Source organism: Anopheles coluzzii, chromosome 2 (genome assembly GCF_943734685.1).
Source record: "Anopheles coluzzii chromosome 2, AcolN3, whole genome shotgun sequence".
Classification (NCBI taxonomy): Eukaryota; Metazoa; Arthropoda; class Insecta; order Diptera; family Culicidae; genus Anopheles; species Anopheles coluzzii.
In genome coordinates, this window is record NC_064670.1 from 17565182 (window position 1) to 17586011 (window position 20830).

At 45.7% G+C, this 20830-nt stretch overlaps 2 protein-coding genes across 5 annotated transcripts in view; both read right to left on the minus strand.

Moving 5' to 3' along the window:
- Nucleotides 1-4210: 4210 nt before the first annotated feature.
- Nucleotides 4211-10271, minus strand: LOC120949905 (nuclear receptor subfamily 2 group F member 6). Its single transcript, XM_040367498.2, has 5 exons — nucleotides 8708-10271; nucleotides 8469-8607; nucleotides 5638-5826; nucleotides 5446-5549; nucleotides 4211-5311 (listed from the first exon to the last, which is right to left on the minus strand). Exons 1-5 carry the CDS (start codon nucleotides 8844-8846, stop codon nucleotides 4953-4955), a joined length of 930 nt encoding a protein of 309 aa, XP_040223432.2. The 5' UTR covers nucleotides 8847-10271; the 3' UTR covers nucleotides 4211-4952.
- A 568-nt stretch (nucleotides 10272-10839) lies between these two features.
- Nucleotides 10840-20830, minus strand: part of LOC120949900 (GATA-binding factor A) — a 35862-nt gene continuing 25871 nt past the window's right edge. Inside the window, exons 2-6 of one of the 4 annotated variants that reach the window (XM_040367493.2) lie at nucleotides 15126-15380; nucleotides 14830-14934; nucleotides 14275-14447; nucleotides 13097-13364; nucleotides 10840-13025 (exon numbers count right to left, since the gene is read on the minus strand). In XM_040367493.2, the coding sequence (XP_040223427.1) occupies nucleotides 12178-13025; nucleotides 13097-13364; nucleotides 14275-14447; nucleotides 14830-14934; nucleotides 15126-15339 (1608 nt within the window). In that variant the 5' untranslated portion in view covers nucleotides 15340-15380 and the 3' untranslated portion in view covers nucleotides 10840-12177. Of the gene's footprint in view, nucleotides 13026-13096; nucleotides 13365-14268; nucleotides 14448-14815; nucleotides 14935-15125; nucleotides 15381-20830 lie in introns of all 4 variants that reach the window. The other 3 variants (XM_040367492.2, XM_040367491.2, XM_040367494.2) reach the window with 3 other exon arrangements.

Here is a 20830-nt window from a genome sequence, read left to right on the forward strand (position 1 = left end):
CATAACCTCGGTTTGCTTTACCCCCCCCCCCCCCCCCCCCCGCCTTGAAGGTAATCGAGCACATCGTCTTCAAGTTTTCCCTAAATTGTCACCCGCAAGACACCGGTCAGGAGGCTTTCCCACCCCAACTGCACACGGCGAAGAAAGATTAACACCTTAATACGCAGCCTTCAGCACGCTCGGAGCTTTCAACTGTACCTTATCACCACGGGAACGACGTCCCAAGTTGCGTCTGCCATCAAAAGCGACCAGCTAGCCGTTTTCCCCGTTATTTTCCCACGGTTTGTTACAGTCCGCTGCATCGCAAAAGGAAACGGCCACGCACACACGCACACTCGCAAAGAGGTTAATCCTTACGATCCGCTAATGCCCAAGCATTCGAATTCCTTTGCCCCTTTGTCCGGCACCCACATGGGTCCACAGGGGTTTGCGAACGCAGCATCATCATTTATTAATTCAACGCTCACGCTTCGGCTGACTTTTGCACTTCCCGTTTGCACACGCAACCACCCGCCCGGTCGGCGGACGATCTCGCTGGAACGGTCGCGGCAAACGAGAGCCCCCGAGTACGTAATCCGCTTTCGACCAACCCGAAACCGAGAGTGGCTACTTTCGCTGCAAAACGCTTCCTGCTGTTGAGCGGTACCACTTCTCAAAGGGCGAGCCGTCTTCCGGTGCTGGTGATGGTAGTGGTAATTTAATTTAAACACTACTTACTTATTCACAACAGTCAACAAAACCGTTTCGCCTCTTGAACCGTGGTGGAATGCTGTTGCTGCTACTACTACGAGCACTGGATTGCTTGTTTGTGTCGCGTTAGAATTTTCTTTACACGGAGACACACACACACACACACAGCTAGAAGGTCAAGCCCGTTTGGTACCGCACGCTGGGGCACGGGTGTGGAATTAATTAGTTGAAACTATTTTCACGACCACTTTCACACGCGGCGTGGCATGGCACGTGGCACGATCTTGCGAGCGAATCTCGGGCCAATTCGTTCTACTGATGGAGTTACGGATACTGTGTTTTTTTTTTTATCTCGTCTTTATTTTACTGTTTCCAACGACCCGGCGATCTTTGCGAGCAATTTACAGGCCATAAATCGTCCAGCAGGGCCCATTTGTGTGAAGCGTCCCGTGGGAAAATCCGCAGCAGCAAGCGTATTGCAAAGGCAATAAACGGATTCAGATTCGACAATTAGTAGACTCTCTGCGCCCTTTTTTTCTTCTCTCTCTCTCTCTCTCTCTCTCTGCCTCTCTTTCTCTCTCTCTCTCTCTCTTTCCTTATTTCCATTCTTTCTCTCTTTCTCTCCTTTTAATCGTACACCGTGTTTACACACAGGTCGTTGGATCATCGAGAACGATTCGTTCGCTAAATAGGCACATTTGCCGCCTGTTGGCTATAAACCGTAGCACCATTCCGGATAGGAAAGCATCGCAACAGCTGGTAGGAAGCAGATTGTGCTGTTCCGCTGCTATCCCTTCGCTGAATTGAAGCTGAAACAAATCCAAACATTCTTTTCACATAAAAAAGAAAGGTCAATTTTTTGCTTCCTTTCTAGGTGCGTTCGTTTAGATAGCTCAATAACTATTTAAACTCACTATTACATTGAAGAACTCACGTTAAAATCCACGCCGCCTGATGTACCTGTTCTCAGAGTACTTGCCATTATTGCTATGCTTTTCCCTTCGTTGGGTGTGTTGGAAATGGTGAAAAGTATGACACAATTGCATAACTTTAGGCGCCAATTACACGGAATGTTCTTGTTCCATATAGCTTTTTTATTTCATTTCACCTACGATCCTGCAACTTTGACCATTCGATTATTAGGATGTAATCCTATCTGTTGCTACTTCTGTTATATTTTGTTTTAAACAAATAATGGCTTCAGTGGGTCCACGTCCACGAAGCGCTAAAGAAAAGTGATAGCAAAAACCGTAAAAAAGACACGCTAAGCGAGTGCCACATTAGAAATATTGATACGATTTTTATTATTATATTATTCACGTGTTTCATCTACGTATATCACGGGAAATATAGAAATCAAGAAATGAAATTTTTTTTTAATACAAACATCTACCATGTTAGTACTTCTGATTCAATTTGTTACTAGGACAATTGTGTAGCTGAATTAGTTTTACCAGTCTATTTACCGGCTAAAAAGCGTCTGCTAATCTATCATTCCCCGCGTACTCACGTGCCCATGCCGTTAGTGTAAATAAAATGTAATTAATGCATGTAGTAGCTGTGACTGTCTCTATGTGGCCGAAAATGTACGTGTACCTAGTGAACCAGGAATGCTCTATTGTGTATGGTAAAGTGAAAAATTGTTAAGCAAAAAAGCAGACGCAGTATAGCGTGCAATACGTCACCTACGTTACGTTTGTTTCCCGTTCCGTTTATCAAGAGAGGCTGATGCATTATTACAACAAAAAGTAGACAAAATTACACACTCACCGAAACCGAACGGAAGAAAGAAAACTGTTAAAATGTTATTGCATATTACAATAGTCTATACACTTAAGCCCAACACTGTGTGTCAAATCGTGTGTCAAAGGAACGAAAATAGTGACGCTTCGGCGAGTGCTCCCGACGTAACGTTAAGCAAATGTAAATCCATAGCCGCTTCCCTCTCTCAGCCAGCCAGCAGTAGTATTTGTACGTGTGTGAGCTCAACTAGTTTGCCACTTTGAGCGCGTTATACTTTCTATCATTTCGGTGTTGCCTCCTAGGTAGGTTTCCAGTAGTGCGGATACAGACAAGCCAAAGCCATAAAATAAACAGCAACAAAGTCACACGCTTACCTGTTCTCGAAAGCCGTCTAGACGATGGCATAGTACGTGTAAGTGTTTTTAGCTACAAGACAGCCAGGTACACACAAGCAAGCAGAGGGCTTTTTATTGTTTTCCTAGAACCAACCTTCCACCCATTTGCATCCATCCTCAGGCCCGGAAGGCACGATGGATTGGGAGTAGATGCGACGAGCTGTAGCTCCTATCCTAGCTGTTGACTATTGTTTCAGTAAAGGCGACAGTGTAATATGCCACACAAAGCAAACCAACACACACAATGCCGCAATCCCGCCCGCTTGGCACACACACACACAGGGCACAGGGTGAAGAAGGTGGGAAGCGGTATTAAGTTAAGAAGTTAAGTTTGACGCCAGATTGCTCGATTGTGTTTCCGCTTTGTGTGTTAACGCCCTGCGTGGTGGGAGTTGCTCCTTTGCCGTTCCGACTCTCCTCTTCCGTTCTCTTTACATAAAACCATGCCTACCATGCCAAGTCAAACACGGAATAGAAACATAATTAAAAACGCATCTGTGTGTCTGTTTGCGCGCGTGTGTGTGTATGTGTGTTTGTGTGTATGTGTGAGGGTGCAGTAGCAATCCGGTAGTAGTGTGTATCGCGATCGCACTCTCAGCTGAAACTATTCCACTACCGTAGTGTACAGTCACGTCTCGTAGAGAGTACGATTTATATCATCTTGTGCTGTGTAGAATCGAGAACTGAGCTGGGATGCAGTTTGGAAGTACACTATTAGTCTATGCGGGTGCGTGTTTGTTTGTATGAGAAGGAAAGAAAGAGAGGGAAAGAGAGAGAGAGAGAGTGAAAGAGGGAGAAAGAAAGAAAGATAGAATTTACAGATACTATACATACAAAGAGATTGGCGGGGGAAAAAAGCGTATAAAACCTATTCAATCATGTTTATATGGATGTTAGAGATTATTTTATATTTTTTCACGCTCGAGAATATTACTGAATGGAAATAAAGACAGAAAAACAAAACAAAAATCGGCTTTACTATGAAAGAGATGTGGAGTGAGTGTTTGTGTGTATGTTTCTTCTTTGGTAAGACTGTCCATGATGGTAGGAGCAAACCATATCTAAATTGCAGTAAAAAGCGTACAATTTTTTGTTGTTGATTACTGGTTTTTTACTTACACCTACACGCTGCGATTATTCCCCGCTTTGCTATCTGTCTAGATTGAGATAGACGGGATCAGATGTCTTCTTGGCAAGTGCGATCGTACGGTTGGAAAATTGAAGTAAAACATTTTCTTTGTTTATTATAAATTAAATTTTGATTGCTTTCCTATATTTTACATTCCGCATTCTTTCCTTTTTGCGCATCATTTATTCGTATGCTGTGCTTTTGTGTAGGTGCGCGTAGTTAAAGTATAATAATAAACTAACTGGTGCTAGCATCAAATAATAACAAATCTAAGAGAAAAAGAACTCCCTGGAGTTTTCGTTATACTTGTATATTCAATAATATCACCTTATTCAACTGAAATAACTAAATCTATGGTGAAAACACGACATTGACCCCATGGTATACATTATAAGAACAAAACATGCATATTTTGAGAAACACAATACAATAAACAACCAAACATGCAGTATCTTGTTGACCTGTGAATGCGCTGTATGAAACCAACTTGTATTTAAAGCTAAAGTACATTTATAATTCCATTTACCAACTTTTTGTGCACATTTTTTTTTTCAACCCAAAAACACACAAACTTTACACTCATCTTCGTAAAAGCTTTTCGGACTTCCTTTCAGTGTCATCGCCATGGCCAGTTTACAGTATGATTACGAAAAAATAACCTTTCTGCACGAGCCGGTACCCTCGGAGGTGCTCGGGGTGCTCAGCAGCTAATATGATTGCATTACAAAACTGTTACTTGCACACCCTTTTTCTACGTGGCCGGCAGCATTCCGGTGACCTTATTTGGCAGGTGGGTGTGTCGGCGGACATCGTGCCGTACCATCCCTACCCAAAACTTTCTCAGACACACTCACCGTAGCGTAGCACACTGTGCACAGTGCACTGCTTCGTGCACATAATTAGATTCTTCCCACTCACCGCTCCAGGTACTGCGATGCGATGCGTAATGCGTTGCCACTTGGAAGGGTTGCCTGCCGGAGGGCCCCGTTTGCCACTTACAGCTTCGCGAGAATAGTTTCCAGGGCCAGCCCATCGTCACTAATTACCTCCCGCAGCATCGCACGGACGGCAAATTCGTTAAACCGGAGCGCAACTGTCCGCAGGCCGAGCAACAGCTTCCCCAGCCGGGCCGGCGCCGGAAGCGCTGCGGTAGGCTCTGTACAGGTCGTCCCGACAGACGTACACCGGACGTCCCGGAACGGTATACCGAGCGCAATGGGAAGCTGTTTTGCCGGTGCAAGCTCGTTGAGCGGTTGTTGTTGCTGCTGCTGCCAGCAATAGTTACCAAGGGCAACAAGAGCCCGCTCGGCAAACTGTTCCAGCTGGGTGGCTTCCCGGGCACTCAAAGCAAACTCTGTTACGCCCGGTTGCATTCCGGAATGTGTGTGTGTGTGTGTGTGTTGTGCAGCATGGAAAAACGACGGGGAATGGGAAGGAGTCGTTAGCAGGAGAGTTCGATCGATTGCGGGTCTTCACCACAAAACAAACCTTTCCGACACAGTATCAGCGTCTCTAGCAGCGATAGTTCGATAAGATCCACCCGCAAAGCCTTGATGTCCTCCATCACCGACCGGAGATGGCCGTCACAGCAGCTGAAGGGAAGGATATACGGTCACTGTGTGTGTGCCTGTGCGTGTTTGTTTGTGTGTGTGTGAAATGCATTAAAAGAACAAATCTTACCGTTCGACCAGTGACGAGATATCGATGGACCAGTTGGCTACCCGTAGCAGAAAGCATTCATACCACACGTGCCGCAGGATCTCGTTCTGCTGCGCCCGGCCAAAGATGGCAAAGTGCTCGTTATGACGCACTTGCCGGATGCACGCCATCAGCACCTGGGATAGAATCTGCACCGACAGCCCGTCTGCGCTCCCCGAGTGGCCGAATGGGAAGGAAGGAAGGAGCGTAAGTAAGAACAAACAGACGAAGCAGACGCTCGCCGTCCACCGTGGAGCGACGGGTGTTTGATTAGCGCTATTTGCAAACGGTGCAGAATAGCAAGATTCACCCGGCACTCGTCCAAGTGGAACGTTGTGGGGGCACTGCTCCCTTTGCAGCGCACCGTAGCACTCACGGCAAGTGAACTGGTTCTGCTGCATTGATTACATTACTTGGAATTCGTTTATCCTGCACAATGCCGAGTGTGAGGGCGATTGATTGAGGCGAACAGGTGATGATTGCCCACCCGACGCCCAGCCCACGAGTGCAGCCGTAACCGTTGCGCAAACGGTGCAATCTCCCGCAAACATATCACTCGCCAAAGTGCCTGCACGATGCAAAGCAAACCGATTGATTAGCGGAAGCCAGCAGGGGGTGGCCGTTTGGTGGGTGGGAATTTTTCAAGCTAATTATTCACTTACTTGTTGGATCGATCAAGCACAATCGAGAATGTTTCCCTGCATTCTTTCAGAAGCATAAGCACATTCCGATCTGGGGTAGTGCACGCTAGGTAAAATGTAAAACACGTGTTGAACAGAACGCGTCACGTGGTTTTCAAGAATTCCAATTCATCGGTTTACATACCAAGAACCTGTTGGCACGTTTTGTGCAAGTGATATGTAGTTGAACAATGTTACAGGGAATCCCACGATTTATTGGTCAGCTCCCATGATTTTTTGGTCGTATCCCATAGATTTTTGGTTCGTTCCCATAATTTTTGGTATGTACCGATTGGATATCAATACGATTGGACCAAACAATTCTGGGAAACGACCAAAAAATCGTGGAAACGCACCAAAAAAATATGGGAACCCACCACAAATTGATGGGAACCAACCAATACATCGTGGGAAACTCTGTATGTATTTCACCTCTTACAAGAGATTACGAAAAACTATCTTAAAAAATAACATCTTCTTAATTTAATACCCCGAAACTATACTTTAAAGACTGTTCGTTTTAATTTGGTTATGACTGTAGTTTAAATATGTCTTAAATAACTGCAGAAGCGTGCTGTTCCTATCAGAACACCAATCTAGGTGCTAAGCAGAATTATAAAAGGGGAGCTGTTCCTTACAATTCCCTTCCCTCTAATTCGTTACTGTTGAAATAATTTTTTTTACCACTCGGATTGAGTCCACCATCTTGCTTAAAAACAAGTGCGGAAATACATTAGCGGAAATTAAGCGAAAAATGATTGTAAAGTTGTTGTAAGTAAAACTGAAAATCCATTTTTTTATATATTTCAAGATTGGCAATTCATTTTTGGCAGATTCAATTTCAGCACCACATCTAAGAATTAGTGAAAATATCCATCTTAGATAGACTCGCTTAGCCTAAGCTATTGATAGGCTGTTGCAAGATCTATTAAGGAGAACAGGTCGAAGCACATAGAGTAAAGTGACAAGAAGCGATGGGAAAATTTTGACAGTTAAATTGAACATTGTTTACAAACGTCGTTAGGCAATCATAGTACCCACATACGTGTTTGTGCTATTGAGATTGTTGGTTGAGCCAGTATAGTTTTCATTGTGATACATTCTATAAATTGTAAACGAGAATAGTTTTCACATTGTGCTACTGTTTTCTACTTCTTATTGGTGTGTTTTTGTGATTGTGTGTGTTACAGGTAAGTTAACCAAACTATAAAACCAGGGTAATCATTTGGGTCAATGTAATACAAAACCATTAATATTACATGTTTTAAAGCAATTTCAGCAGGAGAATGTCTTCCTCGAATGCCTGTTCAGCATCCTTTTGCAAAATACAAGATAATACGTAAATGAGTAAAAATGGTGACAAAAGAATGAAACATAAGAAGTATGACCATATACACTAAATCGTGCCCGAATATACACATAGGTATAAGTATATTTTTATTGGGGCGAAGAAAACTGAAAACACAATAACGTGTGCTAAGAACTTTTTCATGAAACTGTCAAACGCAAGCTAAAAATGGCAACCTAGCAACGGCCTCTGCATCTACCTGTTCTCCTTAATAGATCTTGGGCTGTTGGGTCAAAAAAGAAGGAGCATCAGTTGTTGGTGGCGCCAATCTACACCAACACTGAGAGTACAAGTACATATTACAACAGTATAAGCTGTTGCTAGGCAACGATGTCGTGAGAACCGATAATAAACTTTTCAAAAAATAAAACGACCCAGCTGCTGGTAATTAAAAGCTGAGATATGCTGGAGTAAACGAGACACATTTATCTAGCAGACAATAGAAATGGAATCTTTGGCTATCTTTTTCCTTTCGTTCAATAACATCTAAATATTCTAGATTGCTGTGCTGGTGGCCAATCACTGCATGTGTATACAAATATGTCCGAATACAAGGAAAAAGGATAGAAATGTCCGTGAACATACCACTTAAACCGTGTTATAAATTAACCATTAACCATCGTTGACTACATTGATACTACAAATTATTTTGAAAACCACTAAATAACTCTCAAAACGGAAAACTACCATGCATCTTACCTCCATTTCCTCCTCCGGGCGACACTTTCCTCCCCCGACTTCCACCGCTCAGTGCCACCCTCCTAGGCTGCACTTTTTGGGGTGGCACCATTTTTCGTCCCTTTCTCGGGCCCCGTTCTTGCTGCACGGCCGCCGCATTCATGCCCACCAGGAAACATTTCTGCAGCCGACAGAACGGACACCAGTTGCGCCGTGCCTTGTCCACCGAGCATCCACCCTGACCGGCTGGGAAAGCGAGAGAGCGAGATAGCCAATTTAAACGGGCCCTTGCCTTAAAACACTCACTCACGATGGGCTCACCAACGGACCGTGCCGATGCACTTACAGATGCACGAGTACACGGCACGTTTGCGGATGCTTCGCTTGAAAAAGCAGGAGCATCCGTCGCAGCAAACCGTACCGTAGTGCTTGCCGGAGCTACGATCACTGCAGACGCGACAGACAAGCGCTGGTGACGCGGACATCGCTATCCGCCTTTTGCTGACCGCCTGCCAAAACGCAACTATCGGGTTGCCGTGGCCGTTGGACACGTTTTTATACTTCCGGTACGGTGGTCTTCACGACGCAATTATTGATTCGGCCTATTTGCTTTCCCATCGATACACACAAAGCCCCTGTTAGTCTAATAAACGAGCGTTCTCCTTCGCCAAAGGTGTTGATTGTCAGACACTGGTCGCAAGAACGGTTCTTATCGGCGGGAAGTGCGGTACTTATGCGTGTCAAATCGGAGCAGTTATTTTGTTCATGTTTACATGAAGGACGACGAGGTCCTTATGATGGTGTCCGGCAACAACGATAACGGTAGTGGATGCACGATATGCAAGTCATACTGTGCCAGCGGGCAAAGGGTGAAAAGCACGATGAAGACAGCAGCACCTCCACGCATTGGGCATCTGACCAACGTGTGAGACTGTTGGGACATTCCTGTCCACTTGAGTCGTTTGGGGGGAGAGTGTATAAGTCTACAAACAATAATAATTCAAACATCGAGCAAATGCCTCGTGGTAGGTATTTAATTGTGTTTACGCTTTAAGGCAAATCAAATCTTAACTAGAAAATGTGAAACGTACCTTCAATATTACCATACAACTCGGAGGACTACATTCACCGTACGGTAGCGAAAAAGAAACGCTAACAGGTAAGCCACCCTTGAGGTACCGGCCCCCTAACAAGACGTCACCTTTCTGCCCGATTTCAATCAAACGCAATCGCAGCCCGACGTTGGGACGTTGACAATCGACACAATCAATTGACGTTCTGTTTGGTCTTTGATCGGAAACGTAACGATGGTGATGGTGCGAAAAAAAAACACCCCTCCCAAGAGCAGGACATTTCTACCGCCTTCCCGATCGATCATCCGGCCTTTCTTGCTTCATTTCGCAATCAAATCGAACCCACGGTGACAGCAGCGTCGATCCAGGGTGGGTGGATTACTTCCGCTATGCTTTGCTCTCGTTACACACACACATACACACATTCATCTTCGAACAATCACACCGATACGTACTTTTACTGGAGAGGGGAAAGGCGGGGTGGAAAATGAGCGTTATGTGATGGCTGTAGATTACGGTGAAGGAATCATCCACCCGTCACACCGGGTGACAGGTAGGTGGGAGGCAACATTTCGTTATCGATGGGCGAAAGATTGACACATTGTGTGGTTGGGAATGAATATTTACAGCAGAGTAAACTTTGTCTCAATCCGAGCGACAGGGAAAGCGGAAGAAAGGAGAGAAAGAAAAGGAGAAGAAAGTTGTGGCAGGAAGCTCATTAGAATCATCCACACGGTCAATCAAACAACGGCAGTACGGTGTGTTTGGCTGGAAATTTTTAATGAGCGGTTCTCTTGAAATGGTAAGCAATGTTCGCTGCAAAGTTATTCATGGCAGCGAAAATATTTAAAAATGGATTAAAGCAAGAAACGCGCAAAAATTTGCTCATTTTCAGCGCTACGGTTACTTACCTTTAACCTACGGTTACTCGCCTTAAGGTATGCATTGGTTTACGATCAAACCATATAAAAACAAATTTTTCAAGAATAACAATAACATCCAACGTTTTACGTTAACGGTGCAATATTTCTAATATCGTTACACATGAAATAGCGAATAAATTAGAATACCGCTTAAACTACTATATTTTATCCCTTGCATGCATACATTTAGCATACTTTGCATGCATACATTTAGGCGTAATTCATATTCCATTACCATTCACGAACGCAGCCATTAACCATTTACACTGGTTGTGCTAACCAAAATGAAGCAAACGCTACTTGAGAAGTGGTAATAGTTGAACGATTACCAATGTACAGAATAAGGGACAAACTGACATATCTATATGCCTGCAATAAGCCATTCTTACACAAATAGTAATTTACCCTCATCACATGTAATCTTCAGACCATAACTCTCTTGCGTTAATATATAAACTCAAGCCATAATGGTAACAACCACCTTTAGATTTGACCACAACGTAGTACAGAGCATTTCAGTATTTAGCGCTAGAAACTAGAGATTCTTCTGGTTTTCTTTATTTAAAACGATTTCGCTTTCATTGGAAGACGATCGATGGGAGGATATTCCGATGGTTGGTAATACTTTAACCTTACTCGTTCGATGGTTGGAGTTCAAGAGAGTTCTTATCATTGATTTTCATCCCTCGAATCGAGGACTCTGCCGTCTGCCTTCGTATAGCGATCGGTGTATCTTGAGCCATGCTCCCGTAACGATGCCCAGTAACGCTATGTAACGCTACTTGTTGTCCATTGTTACCCACATGTCTATTCTGCACCTTAGAATAAATTAACTTATTCGCACCACATTACCATGAAAGTGAAACGTGTTCGTAACATACTACAATAACACACACCAACTAGAAGACTCAATTGTTCACCAATAATCATACATAAACCCCAGTTTTTACAGTCCATCTGCCTCAAATAGTGCTTTATTTTCCAATACTTTTGTTTTTACTGCAATGCAAATTACCACTAATACCGTACGTTACGCATCGTAATACAGTTCTCGTTGCACTAGCGGCATATATTAAATATGTTGCTACCGGTTACGCTTCCTACCGCTAAGTGCTTACACGCTAAAGTCCACTAAAAACCACACTATCTTCTTATTGCAGCGCCAAAACAAAGGCACAACGCCGAGCGCATGCTACTCCTGCTCGGCGCTCCTAGGGCAGGCGTCTTACCTAAGTGTAACGATACTCGCTTGCAGTAGTGCTCATTTCAAGGAATGCAAATGTGAACAGTTCTTCACACACCAAATGCGGCCAATATGTAAAATGAATGCACATTCGTAGCTTAAACTTTCGTACCTTAAACGTAACACCTCTTCCGGGTATTGTGCGGGAAGAGAAGATCATATATATTTACAAAACTATCCTTTACTTATCGTATTGTATAAAAATTGCATTTCGTGTATTTCTAACAGTTAGATGAGGCACTGGTTTCCTCTGTTCTGCTTCGTCTTACAGTAATACGATTAAAATACTTGCATAGATACTTTTGCCTTGTTTTGCACAGCTCAGAACCGTGCCTCGGTGTAAGTACGGTACATTCTTCTCGATCTACTACTTTACAGCTTAAAGAGGGGACTCTACTACCTTATCTGTCAACTTTACAGTGCAAATGGGATAAACACTGTCTCGGCTCGTCTTCAAACCACACTCCTTATCCTAGCACGCGATTGTGGCAAGCAAGCAACAAGCGAGGAACTTCGAATGGAATTTCTTGCACAAACGTGTCAGTACTCATACTCTAGCTCCGGGAACCACGCTACCTTACGAGGATGCCATCAGCTTTGCCGCCTGTATAACATTATGCTGATGGTGATACCCGGCCAAATCGGCCGCCGTCGGATGATGATGATGGTGATGGTGATGATGGTGCGGATGGGCATGATGGGAATGGGTTAGGGACGCGCCATTCACCGTGCTGCCCATCCCGGGCGACACATGGTGCGGGCTGTGGTGGGAGTGCAGCGAACTGAACCCACCGCTAAAGTACCCGCTCTGGAGGCAGTTGTTCATGTAGTCACCGTACCCGTTGCTGGACGGCACGGAGGTCGGTGTGGTGGACGCACCACCGAGCGGGTTCGATTCCGATTTGATCTGCCCGAAGGGAGTTTGGTTGCCGCCCGCATTGTTCTGGGTGTTTCCGAGCGCACCATGGTTCGATGGTGTGTTAGAACCACCGCCACCGGCCCCACCATTGTTGTTGCCCGGTAGGTTGGATCCACCCGTGGGATGATTGTTACCGTACCCGTTAACCGGCGAATGGCTGTGCTGTGTCGACAGCGAGTTCGAGCTCGGCGTCGTGTAGATGTGGGACGAATTCAGGCCAGCGGTAGTGTGCTGCTGATGAGCGGACGAGGACACGATACTGCCCGGCACGCCGCCGAGCGATCCGGGCGGCGACAGGGCCGACAGATCGTACTTGCCGACCAGCGAGCCGAGCGTACCGGCGCTGCCTCCGTGATGGGCCGATCCGAGCGACGAGCCCAGCCCGTACGACTGTCCATGGTGGGGCGAGATGTGCAGCGAGCGGATTGCGGGTGACGAAAGGTTCTGCGATTTGGGACTGCCGGTGAGATTCTTCGAGTTGCCGTTCCGGTCAGTTTGCAGCAGGCCTGTGCGAAGCAAAAAGAATATTGTCAGCTTTGATTGACCTTGGGGGAACATGTGCCATTAAACCACTTACCGTCACCAATTCCACCATCGTCCTTTTTGCCACCGACCAGTGCCATCACGTCCGCCGACCCACCGGAACCGCCCGTTTTCTTTGGCTTGCGCTTGCGCGTCTGTATGCCATCCTTGCGCATTGCCAGTGGTCGGTTGACGCCGTGCAGCTTGAAGTACAGCCCGCAAGCGTTACACACCGGTTCGCCGTCGTTGTTGCGTCGCCAGAGTGTGGTCGTGCGCGTGCCACAGTTCGTACAGCACAGGCCTAGCCGACGCGTGGCCGTCTGCTAAAAGAACGAAATTGAGATTGCCATGGAAGAGAGAAAGAAAAACGAGAACAGCAAAGTGCTCATATTAGTTATGACTGTTTTAGGCGGTTGTCGAATCGAAAGCACCCTCCCGTCATGTATGCAACTCTGCGAGCCAACTTCAACACCGGCAACCTGCGTGCAGGGTGTGCAGCTGAAATGTGTGGAGCCCAATGTGAATGCTTCTTTAGCTACTTTGAATGATCCTGCTCTAGCTCTGCTGGTTGGGTTATTGATATTTTAGTCGCACGATTTTTCAGACAAACCTAACTTCTTCAAAATGAACCAATCCTCCCTGAACTACTGTATGAAACGTTAAACTTGTTATTGATTTTATTAGGCAATAATTATTTTTAAAGCGATTTTCTGATAATTTTTTTTCGTTTTTCTTTTTTTGGTATAAAATATGAAGTTTACTTATTTGTTAGAAATTTACATTGATGGGAAAATAGCATTAGGAACCTTCGTCCCAAACGTGACTTGGCACGCTCGCTAGATGGCAGCACCAATCTAGCAAAGACAAGACCCGCTCCGACAACAAAATCTTCCGACACGGTACAACGGTCAAATCGCATCTCAAAAAAGGGCAAATTTCTTATTTTGTTTTAGTAATTTATCTCAGTTGCATAAGAACAGATTGACTACAATAAAATAGATCTCCTTTTTTCGATAATTGTATGTGTCTAATTCTGATTAAAAACGAATAATTATTATAACATGTTTCGGGACACCACAGTTCGCCTATTTCTGCCTTCAACCCTTTCCCCTACCTTTCCCATTCCTGCCTAGCCTGCCCCTTCTACGCGCTATCGCTCAGTGTAACGCACGTACGAACTAAACAGTTAATGGACAGAAACATGTGGTAAGGAAATTGGATACTCACACTCACCAGTCTCTTGCTGGGCTTTATCAACGGACGGTTCATACCGTTCATCTTGTGATAGAGCCCGCATGCATTGCAGAGATAGTGGCCGGTGCCGTCCCGACGCCAGAGCGGTGTTGAAATGGCCCCACAATTCACACATTCTCTTCCCTCGCCGAATTGGAAATCCATTGCGCTGTCTGCGTGTTGGTAAATGCGTGTGCGTGATTTCGATTCGCAACAAAAAAGCGCGAGAAGATAGGGTTTTGGGTTTGAGGTTTCGGGGTTCATTCGCGTAACGTTTTGAGGGACATTAAGTGATTATGAGTTTTCCCATTGGGGTTTGGGATTTATTTTTTGCGAGAACGAGAGAGAGAGTGAGATTGAGTGAATGCGCACGCGTTTAGAACGTGAATGTGGAGCCATCGCCACGATTCCGCGCAAAAGGGGGTCCACGCGAAACCGGAGCAGAACACGGGACGCAAAGCAACGACAATCAAACAAAAAACCGGGGAGGGAAAGAGAAAAGTGTGTTTTAGTATGATTTATTCGCTCTAGTTGCTATTACCTTCTTCAAATTACCATATGGCGAGGTGCGCTGAAAGCCGGTCGGATCGTAGGCGCGCCAGGAACCCATCATCACGTTCTGCGCGTAAAACTGCGGTGGAAGCTGCGTATGCGTCGTGCCTGTGTTTGCGGAGGAGGGGGGGAGGGAAAGAAACCGTCCAACAGGCAGGGAGGTAAGCAAGAGAAAAAAGAACCAAAAGCAAGTTAGATACAAACTGGCAGCCAACGAAACTCCCTCCCCACCGAACGACCAAATAGCAAATGGTGGACCATCGTCCGTCGTTTGCAAAACAGGTCGTCGGCGAACTTACCGAATCCATCCGTCGGCCAGCCATTTTGTGCGGAAAAGTTGGCCGAATGGGCACCGTACTGGGAATGGGGCAGGGCACGGCTCGAGGGTACGTAGACGGGTGCGTTGGCGGCCGCGGCTGCCGCTGCCGCCGCGGACTGATGGTAGGAGCCCGTGTTGCCGGTTGCGACCACAGCTGCCGTCATGTCGGAGTATGCGGCAGACGTGTGAAACATGATCCTGGCCGGAATGGTGCCACTCGTCGCTGCTACTACGTCTGCAGGAAAAGTATGATGGAAATAGAGAGAAAATTAATTGCCTTACAGCACAGGCATGCTTGGGTCGATGACGGTAGCAAGGCACGAGCTGTCGTGCGGACGATCGTGCGATGAAACCGGGGAATGTGAGCTATTTACGCCACCGTCTTGCAAATGAGCTGAACACGTAGTTCACAACCCCTTTATCGGCCCTGCTGCACCTGCATCGTGGGAGGCCTTCTAGCTCCCAGAACATCGACAACACATTCATGGTTAGATAAATTATGTACATTTTTTTCTAGTTCTCTTTTCATTGTGACCTTTGTGCCCGAGAATGCTCCAGCTGCTGGTGGCACTGGGTGTTAGAAGTATTAATATCTGCGTCGGAAACTATGCGTAACATCGCAGCAAACCGGGGGTTTAAAAATTGTTTGCTCACGATGGGAACAGTCTGGAACACCTTTGTAGCAAAACATTGGTTTTGATGTTGTTGGACATCTTAACCAATTATAAAGACTTTCGGTAGACTTTTTGTGGTTTGTACTACCTTATCCGTGGGATGGATTTCATCCTAAAGCCACCATGATATGGCAAAGCAAAGATTTAGCAAAGATTTCATTATCCTTAGCAAAGATTTCATTATCCAAGGTATAGAGGTGAACAAAATTACAATATATTGCTTTAAATGAATTCAAAAGTAAAAGCAGTACTCCTGATTTTCAAACAAAATCTTAAATTACACCTAATAAACAGTAAAACTAAATTACCAACAATCTGTGACCCAAAATAATCCGCTGCAGTGCATTGCTTCGGTTTTAAAATCTACCATAAAACTCCAACCGAACTCCAAAATCAAAATAATTTCATCGTTTTTAAAGCACTCCCATTTCCTCCCGATAACTCGATCGTGCCCAACTGAAGAAGACACCAAAAGTCTGGAGCCAGAGGGGTACCAGAGCAGACCGTCAAATGCTCCCCGCCCGCCCCCTCTCCCCTCTATTTGATCGAATGTTTTGGAAAGCATCAGAATCGCTCATCGTTCGCCCATAAATTGGAATTAAGATTAGCGACGCCAAATCTCCATTTTGTGCCCGAGAATGAATCGGCTGCCATCACAAAGATCACAGTTCATTTCCTCGATCGGTCGGCCGATTTGCGATGCACACACCAACCAACGTATGCGCAATGCAAAAAAAAAGTCTGCCACAAACAACAACCAACAGCACGAGTTTAATCGAAGGCACGTTACAAACGCCATTAGACCCATTTGGTGCTGCTTCGCTCGCTCGCTGCGCAGTGCGCACGTCCCTTATCGCATCCATGCAGCTCCACTAAGCTTTCCTATCGCGCATTTGGACACTAATTTTGGTAAGCAAAGAAAAGGTTGTCCCGCACACTCACTATCAGGGTCTGGAAAGCGTGCTGGATATACATAGTTGCGCTCCTGGGCACACGTTACTACGGTTTCACCGATCCAAGGCAAGGGAGGCCCCCTCCTTCGTATGGAGGATTCGTTACGAGGTTGGTGGTGGTCGTTATCGCAGACCGAGCCACGTACCACGTGTTCGAAAGGGAACAGGCAAAACAGGCAGCTCCAAACTGGTCGCCCTTGCTTGCCGGCCACGATAAGGATGACAAAAACCAGACCTTAAACAATAAGGCGGTCGACCAGTGAGGCGTACCAATTTAAAGGAAAACAAAACTGGAATCATACTGAACCGAGAACAACCGAAACGATCAGACCGGAGAGAACCCGTACACCAGCATATCTGTGTGATAAGTGACAGACAGTTTCCAACAACGCACCAGCGGAACAATTGAACGGGGTGGACTGACGCCCGTTGCTTCGTTGCCTCTGTTTATTCTTCCTTTTTATTCAAAATTCATAACTTCCGCCCCCGGAGCACTGAATTGGGGGGGGGGGAAGGGGGAGTGCGCCATCCCATTACCAGCACACCATTATGATAAGCCCGCACAAGTGCTGGAAAGTGCCGACGCATGGAACAATCCACGGTACGACACGCTGCACGGATGGATGAACTTATTCGCCTCGGTAACGGGAACCGCATTACCCCGTCGATCGTCAGGTACGGGGAGCATTCTGATCGGTGTGGGTTCGTCGGAACAGAATTGGCGCAGCAGTAAAATGTGGTCCTCTGTAGCGCGCACCGTACCGTAACGCTGCGGGTTCTAGAAGGCAAGAAGTTGCGGATCGTCCACCTCAGTACCCGTGCCTATGCGTTCTGCAGCGCTGTACTATATGTGGGTACCTTTTCCAGGTTTCACGCAACCCAGCTCGAGGTTTTATTCGGCGGGTGCAAGGGCGACTGCAAAAACCGTTTCCTTGGAACAATTCTGTACACCCTGATAACTACTACCGATCACGGTTTACCGACTATGCCGTTTCTACTCTTCCCGATCGATCATACAACCGATGTGCACACGTACATGCAGAAGTATCGCTGTTGCTTTGTTGTACCTTTGCACTATCACATTTTGAGTGTCTCATCAACACCCCTGAAAGCTGCTGGTTATTGTGCAGGAATGATACGCCTTCAAAGCTCTTCACCGATTGCTGTCAAACCGTGTGTCACTGTCTAGCCGAGCGATACCACTATGGTTTGACACGCGTCGGCACGAGGGAGGAAACGTGATCTGCTACGAGATCGTTATCAGGTGCGATAAATATCTCACTATCGTGCGGTCGTCAGATTGTGCTATCTAGCATGTCTCGGTGGCGGCCTGACAGATGACATGTGTTTTAGCACCGACTTTTTCCTCTTCTTTTTTTTTGCTCCTGTTATCTAGCGATCTCCGAAGCGATCCGTTTGACCAATTACCGAATTGCTACCGGCAGCAGGAAGGTATCAGTAGTACTCGTACCGTACACGATTGGATGTTACTGTAAATGATTATCATAATTACATGCCGCTTTGGAATGATCGGACATTACGTGCAAATACAAAGATATTGCGTATTATTTGCTTCTACCGTGTGAGTTACATGTGAGACGTACATCAAAATGACTTTGAAGACTTTACGAACCACATAACAGAACTTAAATTCTTGAAATTGTGGTCAATATCACAGTAGGTTATTTCGAGCATCGAGTGTATCAATGCATTAATTAAAATTCTACATTATCACGTGAGAATAGAGCCACATTAACCGACATTTTGAACTACAATAAGTTAGAAGTTTAAAAATATATCAATCATTTCCAGTTACGCAGAAACAATTCCAAATTAAAATGTAATAATTGATCAAAAATACAGCAAAAATTGTTTCCAACAAAAGCTGCTCTTTTAACATCAAATTGAATTTCAACAGAACTCAAAAGGCTAAAGTAGTAATGCAATGCATAGTATGAAGTAAAACGTTTGGAGTAAACAATACATCCTTACCGTCAATACATCGTAAAACGGCATTAATATGATGACATGGTGCCGATTGAACAATAGTTAAAGCTATTTATTTATATAAATAATCTAAACTTTACCAGAAATAATTAGACTTATTTACCAAAATAAATAAGTTTTTGTAAAAATATCATCTACATATGTCCTTAGCGTCGTCGTCGTCGTTCTAATTTCTTATTTACAATCATACCAGTTTTAAGGTTAAAAACTGACTTCTTTCGCTGTGATAAACATTTATTAAGATCTATTTACCATTAAAAAAATGAAGCCAAAAGGACAAAGCCCAATCGAACTAGCAGCAAATTGGCAAACTTCAATGCCCATTCGTGGCATTTTTAATGTTGCTGTTGTTTTTATTTTTCCTTCAGCATGATGAATTGAATACGGCAAAAACACCGTCCCATGCTACATACCTGACCGCAAAAATGCTCCCCGAAAAGAAAGCCTGAGCGCGTTAAGGTGCACATGCATTTCGGTGCATTTCAGGCCGCCTCAACCCAATACTTCCCCACTGCATACCGTCCTGAGTTGCACTCGCTCGCTCGCAAGGCTGACAATCAGGCTGACCCGATAAGTGTTTGGCGCACGATGCAAACGATCAACCGATGGTGGTCACACCGGGGCAACACGGACGGAACAAAAAGGCAAACGTGTCTCGCGGCGTCCCGAACATAAAACAGATTCTTTCCATTAAGGTTCTTATCGAACGGGTACGAGGCGCCACTCGGCGTGCCTGCCCCCTGTGTTGCCCTGCCCTGCATCCCGCGCTAACCGAGGGTGAACTCTTGAGAATTCGTTCATTTGCCCCGGGGTCCACCCGCCTGTCTCTCTCTCTGCTTACTGTTTCAGGTAAGCTTCTCTTACTTCCGAAACACCCTTAGCATCCCTATCGCTGGTAATATCCCCCCCCCCCCTCCGTACGCATTGATCGTATGGCTGTCATCAACTCCTACCCGTTACCCAATGATACGGTCACGTTTTTCCGATCTTCTGTTCCGGTGCTGCTTTTCTTTACTTTCCTTCTCCCATCTCCCTATCCCTTACTTCAAAGCAATTCAAACGACACTGCCTGCTGTCCACGCGCTCATAAGCTCATTCGCCGGCACGATCGACCAGCCAGCGAAAGGGCAACATAACAGCGAGCATAGCCGCGTTTGCAGCCGCATTTCCACCAATAAGAACGGACTGCATCAACTCGATCGCGAGTTCACCCCGGCGGCGGCGGCACACCACGCCGACGCGGACGGAAAAGAAACGGGAACAGTTCGAGCGCAGCACCAGAAAACCCAGCCGCAAGACAAAGCTCACCATAGGGCGACAGCTTTTATTCTCGTCCCTCTTGTCTCCGCTTTTCGTTCGGTTCGGTGCGGTGGAACCTACGCCACCGGCTGCCCGCGCCTCCAACACCCGCGAACGACGGAATCGATGGAATAAATGCGATGAACGATGAAGATTCCGGAGATTTCGTGTTTCCACCCGTTTCGCCGTCGCTTGGGGTGAAGCAAACCCTATCCGCATTCGACCTACGCGATCGAAACTGGCCAATGATGGTAAAGCAGACCGGATTGCCATGCCCGGGGTTTGCCTCGTTCGTGTTTTCTTTTTAAAACGTTCTCCCCATTCCCAGGCACATTTGCACTGTTCCCGGTGCATCCCTTTTCTCCTGCGCATTTGCATGGATCGCGGTCGGCTTTTGGATTGCTTTTTTTTTGCTCCCCAAGCGATCGCTCGATACTTATACAGTGGCAAAGGGCTAGCCAGACAGCCGTGGCGGCGTGGGGAGCACTGGCTAAAGTATGGCGACGGATAATTTATTATGCACAGTTGCGGCCATAAATTATAATCCTTTGACAAATATGATCTCGTTTGGTACAAAACAAAAGTCGGCAAAGGGGTTTTTGGTGCATTTTGTTTTTTGTTGCTTTTTTTTGTTCCCTGGATCAAACGCACGTTGTATACATAAGTTGTTTTAGTTTTATATACTTCAAAGAATAAAGTTAAAAAATAATTCATGTAGCAAATAATTTTAAGCTTTTTTATGTAATGAGAAG

Bases quoted from the DNA above. Each gene is read 5' to 3' on its own strand.
- LOC120949905 (XM_040367498.2), bottom strand. From the start codon at position 8,846: ATGTCCGCGTCACCAGCGCTTGTCTGTCGCGTCTGCAGTGATCGTAGC. The intron at 8,608-8,707 runs GTAAGTGCATCG...TCGCTTTCCCAG, and splicing joins TGCCGTGTACTCGTGCATCT to CCGGTCAGGGTGGATGCTCG. The intron at 5,550-5,637 runs GTAAGATTTGTT...CCTTCCCTTCAG, and splicing joins ATCTCGTCACTGGTCGAACG to CTGCTGTGACGGCCATCTCC.